At 38.0% G+C, this 13,410-nt stretch overlaps 1 protein-coding gene across 1 annotated transcript; it reads right to left on the bottom strand.

Annotated features, from left to right (window-relative positions):
- Positions 1 to 533: 533 nt before the first annotated feature.
- Positions 534 to 13,106, bottom strand: LOC140158765 (glutamate receptor 2-like). Its single transcript, XM_072181977.1, has 10 exons — positions 12,786 to 13,106; positions 9,939 to 10,109; positions 8,863 to 9,117; positions 6,852 to 7,027; positions 5,727 to 5,798; positions 4,793 to 5,116; positions 4,429 to 4,536; positions 3,930 to 4,061; positions 2,773 to 3,045; positions 534 to 2,175 (listed from the first exon to the last, which is right to left on the bottom strand). Exons 1-10 carry the CDS (start codon positions 12,871 to 12,873, stop codon positions 991 to 993), a joined length of 2,784 nt encoding a protein of 927 aa, XP_072038078.1. The 5' UTR covers positions 12,874 to 13,106; the 3' UTR covers positions 534 to 990.
- Positions 13,107 to 13,410: the final 304 nt, after the last annotated feature.

Raw genomic sequence — 13,410 nt, forward strand, 5'->3', positions numbered from 1 at the left:
GTCAGCCTAATTTGTCATAACAACATTTAACTTCAATTTTCAAAATCCTTCAACATATTTTTACAAAATCCCAAATTGCACAAAGATCTACAATTGTGCAGTCATGACTCATGCTTGCTTATTGGAACTTACAAATCTTTGTGATTTAGGTCCTTCATTGTCATGCATTTTTGAAAATCACAGAGCAGTCTCAAGAGGTAAGCCAACTAAAAGTTTTTTGTGAACCAAAGGTAACTTACAAATTGGAGTCCAATATTTCAAAAACCAAATTTATTTTAGTCACTCTTGCAAATTAACACAAAGAAGTCGACTTCCAATTGCGATCAAATTCAAATTGTGACTAAGGATTAGCATAAATAATCTTTTCACACACATCAGATGCTCTGATAATCATTATTGCATGCTCGTTTGTTTACACTGCAAAATCATGACTTTAATTCACAAAAACTTGACCTGAGTCATTAGAAGTCAAGTTCAAAATGGGTGTACGAAGAATATCACTGAATATGATTTCTTTTGGGGGACTAAAACAACAATTTCCTTTTCAGAGGTCAACTGATTGTTTCCTGGCATACAATGTATGTACACAATGTATGTACAAGGGAATAAGTAAATGTACATGTATCATGCCACGTAGGAGCAAGCCGAGCAAGGTCAATCTTGGCTCTTACTCGATATATTTTGTAAGCCTTGAAGACACTTATGGCACTATCAAGTATTGGATTCCCCTTCTCCAGCATCCACATATTGAACACTTTAAATTGAGACTGCTATAATTAGCTATCACAAACTGTGTGCTTTGAATAACGCACGTCAGAGCAAAATCTATACAATTTAAAAATAAAACACAGAAACTGTGATTGAATCTCCGACAGATCAATTGATTCTCTCTGCCATATGCATTTATATCTTTGAAAGGCCATGTGGCACATGCATAACTAATCAAATATGATGAAGGATTTTGATGAGATAAACTTCCATTTTTTAAAACTAAATCCACATTTTCTCTTCCCCACCCCCTTGAGGCTGACTTCCTGAACCTATCCCTCCACCAATAGGCATACCTCCGCCCATTCCTGAACTGGGGCCACCATTTCTGACCGACCTTGTTGGTTTCCCTGTACATGTTTCTTTGCATACAAAATCTGCTATAAACATTAGTAATGAAAATCCGATACCAATCAATAGCATGTAGTATGTTCCCTGCAGATCATTAGCAGACATTGAGAACACTGCTTCTCTTTCATATTCAGTCAAATTAGCGCACCGATACCGTGACGGCTCGTCCAAATCCCACCACTCTCTTTGCAAATCTTCTAGCACCCCTGTATCTCGAAGAGTCTCAATAGCGCTAGATAATTGAGCCGCTAGAGGGGATCCTTTTTGAACTGCTAGAGCATAGCTGGTCCGTGAAAGGATTCCTCCTGCGACCAATAAATCACATGGCTTTTGACTTGCGCGATATGACAGCTCTCCAGATTCACCGATGAATGCGTAATTGCCATTTCCTTTGCGCACACGGTCAACACCCTCTGCTACCGAATTTACATATGGCACAGGCTTATCTGTGTTCATATGTTGCCAGATCCGCTGGTATTCTGGTACAGGTGATTTCCAAAAGAAATCGTATGTTGCGCCCTCTTTGACAACACCATAGCTTACTTCAATTTGTTGCAAGAGATCATGTGGTGTTTTGACTAATGCCAGGCGTTTTGTTGTGTTAACAAAGAAACTAAGATTGGTCAGGTACAAGAACACCATGATCAAAACAAAGATCCACCAAAAAGAAGCTAAGCAGCGCCCTGCATTTGACCGTGGCGATTTATCAAAACTCTGCAGGAATAGAGTTGTTGTTAAAAACCACATGGAGTTTAAGCAGCCAAAGTTACCTGCATTTTCTTCGTCCGCCTCACCTCGCTCGGCAATGGCTTTCCACTCGTACGGATCAAAATAGTTGAACACAAACAGCAAGACACTGACCAGGAGAAAAACGATCAAGTTGATAAACCACACCTCTATTCCAAAGACGAAGAAAAGTCTGAAGGGGTTGTGTTGTACCTTTTTGGGATGCTTGATGAGCATCTGTATACCACTACTCATGAAGGGATATGTGAAATCTACAGCATCCTCACGCTCCTCTGTTACAGTCAGTGGTCCAGCAGCAATGTCCACTTTCTGTTGAAAACATATAAGCAGAGGACAGGGTTAAACAGTAATCCATCTTTTTATTACTCACATACTTGTCAACTTCAATCATCATGATTCACTTATTTTTCTATTAAGTTTAATAAACTGTTAATCTCATGTTTCGGGTACCTGTCCATCATTTAGATATCTGAATTTATCTCAAATTCATTCAAAGCATGTTCTTATCGCCTGTGGTGTAAAGAAATCACATACGCATGAGAACAAGACAAACTACCCTCTCTCGCATATGTGACATGATCGCATGTTGACCCTGGTCAAAAATGAGTTTTACACATGTTTCTAAAAAGGACATTTAGAGCTTTCAGAAACTGAAAACCCCATGTTGATACAACTTTTCTTTGCAACGTTATGTCGAATATCAATCGCTGAAAACAATATAAAACAATAGAATTAACACTTTCTTTGGTAATATCTCAAAATTAATATTAGCGACATCCGACTCATTCCCCTTGATCATGTCACATATGTGTGAGACGAAGTTCTCGGAAAAGGGTTACGATTAGGGTTATTGGAAGTGCCAAAGTTCTGAAGTCTGTTCAGGTTGACCTGAAACATGTCACTTACCTTCCTGACAACTTCACCAATCATTCCTGTCCAGATGTCGCTGTACCTCTTCTTAATACCATATTGGCCATCTGGCACCAGCTCTACCTCGTAATCAAAATCCAGACCTTTAACGTGAGTCTTGACTCTATCTAGCAGGTCCATTATATAACCTTCAAATCTGTCATTGCCCTTGTAGACACCTTCGGTAGCATCGTCCGATATTTGTCGTTTATTACGACGCTCACCTCGACGATCAAGAACCTCCTCTCTGTTGAACAGGAATGGCTGAGCCTGCAAAGTAATAACAGTAAATTAGTATGAAAATGGTGATTAATCCAAAGAAGCCATACTTTCTTCATGTTATGATTGCTTCTGTACAGATATAAGACTAGCTTACAGTTAAACACATGTGTATATAGGCCAACATGCTAAATATTCTACATGAACTCTCAAAATTTGTGACTCACATCTGTGAACCCCGTACTGCTTATATAATTATAGTTTTAGTTTTATTTTACTCAAGCTTAATGGTAGACACACTTGTGCAATATCTACCTTATTTTATTATTCCGGATTATGATATGAATTCACAATGTTAGGACCCCTATGCTGTATCTACATGTATCAAAGTACAAGAGGGGCATTGCAATAACATGGATCTTACCAGTCCCTTAAAATTTGAGATTTATTCCGTATTTGGTCATGTGATAAAGATTTTGTACATTAGGACAAGATGCAGGTTGCTGCTGGGGTATCTCAGAGGGATTACTATTGGTGTGTTATGTACTAGCACTGTCAGGTTGTCACACTTTATTGTATGTTTTACTATAGCAGTATCTACCAAGTTAATTCTTATGTAAATCACAATGGGTTATTCCAGTTGAAATCCACACAATCCTTAATTTCCTACATACTGTATGGAGTGTAGATTTCAAATGGAGTCACCCTTTCAAGTAACCCCATTTGGAATTCACTCTCCCCGTGTGGAATATTCAGGTTTTGTCTTCCATATATATATAGTGGCATATGGATTTCAACTGGAATAGCCCATTTGTAAGAAGTTTCAACACCAACAGTCATGCGCCTCCAGAACCATGATTTTGGAGTAATTTTAAAACGTGTTGTTGACAGAATATTATACGCCAATATATCGAATAATTACACGGGACACTTACCAGTACAGACACGATCCTAATAACCCTATCATGTCCATGTTGATAGTATGTCACATTCAGTCGACCTTCGTTCTCCCACCGCTTCTGCCATTTTGCCTCCCAGAAGTCGATACTTTGGACCCAATCTCCTCTCTGATAGTAAAAGAAATTACAAGTGAAGAATGCTTTGTTAATGAAGAAAATTACAGAAACATTAACCCTAACGCCATTTATGGGGGTTTGGTCCAAGGTGACCTATATATTGCCCACCCCTGCTTGCTGAAGGGAAGGCCCACCCCCAAAATATCCCTGTCTCAGAGCAGACCTGTATATTTCTCCCTGCCTGGCATGTTGAGCAATATGCCGATTTCAATGCTCAAGACCCAACTGCAGGTCATAGACATACACATGCAGATGCAAGGCATTGTAGGGGGAGGTTTGTTTCCACCAAAAATAGACTTAAAAATAACTCATTTTGCTTGCTTAGTCACATCATATCGTTTCATTCTCAAAGACTTACCATCTGGCTGAGAGTCTCAGCCTGTCCACTGAATATTGTGATTGTATAGTTGGCTCTGTTACCATTTCCGTCGAAGGCTACATTTCCCGTAACACCTTCAAATGAAACCTGCATTTGATAGAGAATGGGTGAAAATAGATGGAATAACCTTGGTGGTTAGCAAAGTAATTTATAGAAATAACCTGTAATAAATGCAATGCAATAAATACCTGGATGGTTTTTCTGTGATTTTTGAACAATTTTGTCCCCAATTTACATGCTAAAAGTACAGGGACACTAAAACAGAAGATAGGAAAGTCCACAGTGGGTGCTAATTTGAATATGGCTCTCTACACAATAATAAAAATGCTACAAAATATCTTACCTCACGCAGATGATCTGTCAGGTCATTGTCCGCAGGCGTCGTTGCAGATGTTGGGCAGTTTGGCATGGCAGTGTCGCCAGGCAGCACAGATGTACCAGTGTTTCCTGCTTTCTCACGATCAAGCCGGTAGGTCTTGAGTGCGTGTCCTACTGCTATGACTGCATCAAAGGCAAGCCTTTCCCGTAACGGCCACTCATTGATTGGTGTATTAATAGAAGTTGGTAAGGCGTACTGGTGTTCACGGGTATAGTTCATGGTGAAACGTGTGAGGTATACATTGCTGTCTTCTAAAGAATCATAGAATTCTCGTTCCATGGCTAGATCCTATGGGGCAAGAAATAGAAAGGTATAAAGTTACATAATATTTTTGTTGTGGCTGAATGTAGTTACAGACATTGTATTATATCCAGTGATATATGTACAGCTTAGCATTTACAACAGTCCTCGAATTAACCCATGGCACCCATGGCATTTTGCCGTGGGTGCCCATCCCCACTGCCGTAATACCCTCAAAATAATTATGTCCTATACCCAAGGCAGTCACTTGCCGTGCCCTCTACTGAAGTTGCCGTCGGTGCCCCAAGCCCTGCCCCTTCATTATAAAATCATCTATCAGACTGTTTGTGTGTGTTTTCTTCACTTTTGAGAAATTGCCTTGGTGCCCTTCTCAAATTTTAAACCGTTGCCATGATGCCCTCTTGAAATATTACAAACTGCCGTGCTGCCTTGCCTTTTCAGTGAAAATCCAAGGCAATTATCAACTTGCCCTAAAAAAGTTGCCGTGCCCCTTCAGATCCTTAATTCGAGGGCTGATTTACAATATAACAGCAGTGTGTTCACATGCAACACACACAAAAGAACTCAAACTCTAATCATGCAAACAAAATACAAGACACACTTTTGTAAGCTTCTTGTACATGTAGTTAAAACCTACCAGATTTCCGACAATCCAATGGTATTTTGAGCTAACTGGACTCTCTTCTCCCCTTTCCAGAACTCGCAAAGCCTGAAGGAAGGAACATAAGAAAAAGTAAATTTCTTGCAAGTATTGCTTTACACCACTAATGGATGTTTCATATTTTAATATTCTAATTGTTATCATGTTGTCACAATGGCATATCCTGTATCGTTGAAGTATAAACTTGCAAGAAAATGTGCATAAATTCATTGGTATGAAATGAATCTATTATGATATTAAAATATAATGCTGACAATTTTACAAGTAAAGAATGCAGAAGAAACCAGTGGCCCTGATATGGCAAAACAGCAGAACTCCAAAATGTTGAACTTTTGAGTTAAATGAATTTCCGGGTAAATCATAGATTTTCTAAATGCTACAAATGTCACCTTTGCTCAGGTTGGACATGTCACATATTTTGATTTCTTCTAAGTTAGCAGTAGCATCATTCCTGATTTCAGAAGTTGCAGCATTAAATTAGGGATTCAATCATGTTTCACCGTTGTTCATCACCGATTAACAACGATGCGTCCGCGTCATCTGAGTGGTTTACTTCGCGAGGGCAGCTTTAGCTACACGAGCGAAGTAAATAACGCAGACGCGCAGGATGCGACTTGTTAATCGGTGATAAACAATGAAACATGATTGAATCCCTTTCAACAACGAAACAAGCTAAAGATGTCTAATTCACATGATTCTTTCATTCGGAATGTCCGTTTGTCATTCCCACTCAACCTTATAAGAAGATTGCAGTATTTCTCTGTTGATATCAGCAATAAAACTAAAGAATAAAGCGGTAATATTTAACTGCTACTGCCAACATAAGAGAGTTCATGTTTACGCATACGTTCCAGGCATGACGATTTTTAAGCGCTCATGCGTAACGCGTACACGTAACCTTGCGTTCGCGTATGATACGCTACTGGAATGACTCCTGTACAAAGGTATAGGAAGGGTTGTTGAATTATTCACATTCAACCAAGTGGCCTAACTATACTTCAACTCAACATACTTCAATCACTGAAAAGGTTATGTTACTGCCAACTTAAAAAAGGAACAAAAAACTAATGACATTTTTAAAATCATGTCTGTACAACACACCTCATTCATTAGATCTCTAACTCTGACTTCTGATGAGCAGTAGATAAATATATTGGAGTTATTCTGCTCTATCAGGTTGTCCACGGTATCCATCAAATTATTGCCAAGTTTGACAACAGTGATGTTCCATCGATTCAGACTAGCCTCGTTCAGCATACCTTCCAAGTTCTCATAAGCTGCAAAATGGAAAGAGAAAGACACTCTAAAACAGTTAGTAGTGATGTTGTTAGTTTCTGGTGAGTAGTTTTAAAATGTCTAATAACCTAGTTGAATTACTCAGTCTTAATTTCTCTCACATTCCAGATAAAAAGATAATATCAGAACCACGCCAATCCTCTTACTTATAAATTGGCAGACCTGTGTATTCTGCTGTCAGTTTTTGTCATCTGAGCCCAAGATGGTGGAATCATTGAATTAAATAAGTAGATGGATCCTTCTTTTGTACAAATACACATGTACTATGCAATGTATTGTAATGTCATTGACAATATCATCAATGAACTACAGCAGCAACCTGTCCCCTGGTATCTTATTAAGTACTTAAAATTCTTATCTTACAGAAGTCTTCCTGATTTTGATGATGCTAATATATTCAGATTCAATAATATATATATCATGGATGGCAGTTAGCTGGGGAAGCTAATGGTTGCAACAATTATCGATGAGTCTACATTGGAAGGGATAAAGGTTGCTAGTTCTTACTTATATTAAGCAGGTGTCTTGAGGTTAATATGACTAGTTAATAATACGGCTATATAATAATCCATAAGATGACAATATTTGTATAAATAATTTGTAAATTTCAATTACTTTGGTTCAATTGTAGGAAAAGACTGCTATAAAAAAGTATCACAGATATCCTTTTAAATGTCAAGACGACTATTAAAGATGCACTGAGCCATTACTAATTATGTCCGTTTTCTTTTGATTCAGATTTTCATTAATAATTAACATTCAGAAGTTTAAAAAAATTTATATCATGCCTAAATTTTGTTCAGGACTAAACCTGTTGACTTAATCTCAGCTTCCATGACTTCCATACATAAAGATTAATATGGCAAAAAAATTGAAATAATATTGTATGAAGAATGACAAGCTGGTGGGAGGACATCTAGAAACACTGTCCATTTAGCCCAAAACTTAGACTGATATTTCAGCACATTTGCAGGCAGCTTGTTTTGTTCATGCACTAACATATTAAATGTATGGATATTAATATGCTAGCTAGTTAGTAAACATCTCAAAAAAAGTAACTAACCCACCTTAAATAATAGCCATTATTCAAAAAGGAGCTATTATATTACAAATCTGTAAAATGCGTTGGAAGCAGAATTTATTTCTGCGCATTTGGACACCTCATTTGATACGATAGCCCAGAAAACAATAAAACACCGGTCAATCTAATGTAGTGAGGTCCAGATTTGAAAGTTGCACTTGCATACAAATTTTTATAATACAAAAACTCGGATATCATTACACAGATTTCCTTCCATTACACTGAATACAAAATCAATACAATTTACTGCAACTTTCAAATCTTGGGTTACATTGATTTAAATGTACGCTGTGACGTCAATTGCTGCAAATGAGATGTCAAAATGTGCAGAAATAAATTCTGCTTCCAACGCATTTTACAGATTTGTAATACAATCACCCATTTTTGAATAATGGTAATTATTTAAGGGGGGTTAGTTACTTGTTTTGAGATGTTTATTTTGAGCTATTGAACTACAAATTAATATGAAGGTTAGTATGGTGCTAAATATCACAAACATTCCAGAACAGAACTTACTTGATCTAGTTATGCAATATAAGAACAAAAAAAATATTTACTAAAACAACTCTCTACATCATGCTTGCAATTAAAACTACACAAATGCTGAGTACATCACAAATGCAATTGCAACTAAGCTACTGTAATTTTAGGACTTTTTTTTTACTAAGGTGCTGGAATATCCATTGCATCATAAGTTTGGCAAAGTGGTCCAGTGTATTCTACATGTCCTCTCACCCTTATCATCATCATAAACCAGGACAAAATTCAACCAGTTGAAGTAATGCATGATGTCTATATAGAAGGCATTCATGTCCTCCGGTGACGGATGCATTTTGAAGGCGATGGATCCACTCTCAAAGCTGCCATGATCTAAGGAGAAGATTGGATTTGAGGCGTGGCTACTGATGCCGGCGATGTCGTCGCATTGAGGGCACTTGTCCTCGGGGAGGATGAAGGCTGACATACGCTCTGAGCTTATGTGATCACACACTGTTGAGAAGAAAAGAAGAAATGGTAAGTAAGAAATACATGTAGTGTGTGGCCTGCGTGTGTGTTGGGGTGCGGGTGGGGTTGTATGAGCGTGTTTGTAAACACATTGGAAATCTCTGTGTAAAAGATAACACATAGGCAGGGACAGGCGATTTGCGCGGAACTTTTTTTCCACGCAATTGGCTATTTTTTTCCTATGGGCAGGGATACATGATTTGCACTTTAAAAAAAGTTCCGCGCAATTTGCTATGTTTTTCCGCGCAAATAGCCTGTCCCTGCACATAGGTTTTCCTGGGCAGTGTTTACTGTCGAAAACAGCATAAGAATGCTAATAGCCATTGACCGCACTTTGTTGTCTGTAGAGTTGGCTTGGTTTTAAAACTTATCTTGGGTTAATGGTAAAACAAATAAAACTTTTTTTAAATTCCACAGTTTAATTCCTCAGTTGTGCACTGCTGTCTACATCTGCTCATTTTATGCTGTATGTGTGCATATGTGGGGTTTTTTTTTCAATTTTTCATTTAATTTTGTCAACTGAAACATACTGTTAAGCAAGGATTCCTTTTGTTAATATTTCCAGTGGAAAACTAATTGAATTTGGTCTTTTGGTGAAAAAAAGAAAAGCAACCTAATCTGGCAAATGCCTTTTGTGATGTGTTGTGTGTTGTTTTACTGTGTAATTTTAAAAGTTGCCTCAAGGGGGTGAGGTATCACAGTCCTTCTTCTCACCCCATATCACATGTTTTATATAGTTGTTGCATGTGAGATTGTGAGCATCTTTGTGAGCAACAGAGTAACAACATGTAAACAAACAAACATACCTTCATCTAAGGCAGAATAGACACTATTGGATGGGGTATTTGACCCACCCACAAACATCAAAGTGTGCACATCAGATAGAAAGGTTTTATTTCTGTTGATATACCGAATACCATCTTCAATAACTGATTTGTATTGGTTGTCTCTAGATGTCTCCTGACCAAATAAGGCACCTGAAAGTATAATGGGAAGAATATATAGTTAAGAACGTTGTCACATAAAAATTCTGACAATATTTGCTGCGTCACATTGTATTGTAATGACAATGTCAAACCTAATATTTATCAAAAATGTTGCTACAACATGACTGTTTACACAAATAACAATGCCCTTGTTTTAAGGTAAAACATAAAAGTGGCATACATCACTGACAATACTGGTGTCTATAAATTTTGTACAGGTCTAACTATCACCAGATCATACTTCGCAACTCAATTATAAACTAGTAAATAAGTGATGATTATTTTGTACTCATATGAATGATATAAATCACTTACGGTATGTCCCGGCAGTGTGGGGATCGTGAGCTGTTTATACATGGCCAAGTCCTCGCTATTGCCCGGGTTTTAGGGGTGGGGAGCCGGGGATTGCAATTGACAGGCACATTAAGGGGGTACTACACCCCTGTGGTAAATTTGTGACTATTTTTGCATTTTTCTCAAAAATAATAAGACACTGGTAACAAAAGTTATATTATTGGGGCAAGGAATCCAATTACTACACTGAAATTTCAGTGATTCAAGACAAGCGGCTCAGTATATATGATAGGAAATGAGGTACATCCTAGCGGTACCTCATTTCTTATCATAAATAACGAACCGCTTGTCTTGGGTCACTAAAATTCCAGTGTAGTACCTGAGACCATGGTCTCAGGTAGTACTTGGATTCCTTGCCCCTATATTAATATACATACTTTTGTTACCACTGTGTTATTAGTTTTTGAGCAAAATGCAAAAATAGACATACATTTATCGAGGGGTGTAGTACCCCCTTAATTGAAACTTATTACCATTTTACATCTAGATACCTACACTTTTGTAAATTAATGATGAAAAGGCAGCACAACTTGATCCGGGAACTTGATCATGCCTATCATTCTTGAAACTGTTAAAATTTAATGTTAAATGTGTCACCAGAAAATGGACCTTTATGAATTCTTATAAAATTCATGAAATCAATATTAATATTACTATAAAGTTAGTACCGGTACTTTACTAGTACTAGTAGTACTACAAAGTAGTCCCTGGTACAAGTTCAATTCCAGTCAAATAAAAGTAATATAAAACAAAACCACACCCTGCTTTTGAGAAAAGAAACCAAACAATGATAGAGGATTCCACATTGCTAAAAATTATTATCTGTAATGTGACCATAGACATGAGTGGCATGCTGCTGGTTTCACCTGCCTTGAGGTATCAAGACTCCCCCAGGAGGGAGATAGTACATCAAGGTCATCTCAGGTCGGGGTCAACATGCTGGTTGTACATGTAGCATCAATTGGCTTGGATAAATCAGGCCTTGGCCAATGTGGATGTGGTGGATTGACCATGCCATGATGCTTTGACCAGTCACCTTCAAAGCTAAATGACCTTTTAGTTTGACAGGTCAGGTCCAGGAAACCATGTGGTCTATTATGAAACATTTCTGCATGTAGGCTACATAGATAGTTAGGGGTGGTGCAATAATTATGTGTACCCGGGGTGAATTATAGGGGGGGCAAAGATTTTTTTGCAGGCCAAAGGGGGGGGGGGTAAGCATTTTTGGCAGGTCGAAAGGGGGGGTCAAGCGATTTTTGGCAGGTCGAAAGGGGGGGGAAAGCAATTTTTGGCACAGATATTTGGGCACCGTTTCTATATTACGCCCTAAAAGGCGTGAGGAAAACGCGTTCTGAACACGTTCAAATATGCAAAATTTCCTGCTCATGCGCCGCATTATATGTTAAGACAATTTAAAGTTTTAAATTTGGGTTCCCCAAAATCTTGCATGTGTAAGGGGGGCAAAGATTTTTTGGCACGTCAAAAGGGGGGCACATGTTTTTTGGCACGTCAAAGGGGGGCAAAGGTTTTTAGCACGGCCAAAGGGGGGGGTGTTTATTTTGGCAGACCATTTTGAGAATTCACTTCGGGGTACACATAATTATTGCACCACCCCTTAGGCCTATGCTAAGGTACATGTCATTGATACTCATCATACTGGATTATTTGCAAGCCTAGTCTACGAAATTCTTCTCAACCATCACCATGATCATAAACTTGACAAAGCTTTTACACTTTTTACAGCAAGGTTCCATTTTGCATTTCAATGACAAGATGGTAATTTTGTACATGTATTGTCAAATTGATGTCAAAACATGTACTATTTTAGAGGCATACTCTACATCCTGGAAATAATGCTGCTCTAATGAAATGAACTTCTGTTTTGAAGGCTATAGACCTGAATTAGTTGATGCGGAGTTCCACAGTTGATGAACTTATTTAAACACATGAACTATCCGGGATAATGATGATCTCATGATCTAGGCCATCATGCATGTCTCAAGCCCTATACTATAGCCCTTTTCTCGAATAGCCATTCAGCAATCAGCTTCATTACTTTTTGGTACAACTTCATTATGAAGTCATATCATTTTTAACACTTTTTCACAGAATTAAATTATTCCTGTCACTGTCTGATGTTCATGGCATGTTTGTTGATAATCAGCACGGCCGGATATTTATACGATCATGACTGTCATTAGCCTCATGAACTCGTCCCGGGAACTCGTTTAGTATTTTAGATTAAAATAATATTTAATCATACAATGATCCTTATAAACTACGTAATTATAGCAAAAATAATGATGAACTTACTTATTTTAACATCTCCTGGCTGTACAACATGCACATAGAGTTCAATTATCAGAACTACCCAGATGATCTTGGTCGTTGTCGACAGCATTTTTGCGTCTCTTCTTCACAGAAAAAAAAAATGGTCAGCAAAGAAAGCCGTCAGAAAGACTGAGCGGGCTTTTACAAATGTCGGAAAACACCTCTAAAATAATGTGAATGGCAATAGTTTTCTATCTTGAAAATAAGGATAGTTTTACGCTTGGCGTTTACAAAAGTAACCCAAGCTCGCCAGAATTTCCCGCAGCGATGCCGAGAAAACGCACGGATGAAATCGGAGTTCCTCAAACCACCGTTCAAAATCAAGGGACGGTCTCAGAAAATCTCGACAAATTGTCGCACTGTGGACAAGTTAGAGCGCCACTCCTGGCAGGACCGATTATTTGGGTTGAATTTTTTAGCCAATAATTATGTCATCAATTATTAGGTATTAGGCCTACATAAAATTTGCTCCAATTCTTCTTTTTTTTTAATTTGCTACGTGTTCTACGTGTACCTGAGTAGCATCATTTTTTTTTAAATCTGATTTGTGGGCATATTTGTTAGGGCTTCCATAAAATAAGCACACTTCCCCAATAACTTTTCAATA

The sequence above is a fragment of the Amphiura filiformis genome, chromosome 8, assembly GCF_039555335.1.
Source record: "Amphiura filiformis chromosome 8, Afil_fr2py, whole genome shotgun sequence".
In the NCBI taxonomy this organism is placed as follows: domain Eukaryota; kingdom Metazoa; phylum Echinodermata; class Ophiuroidea; order Amphilepidida; family Amphiuridae; genus Amphiura; species Amphiura filiformis.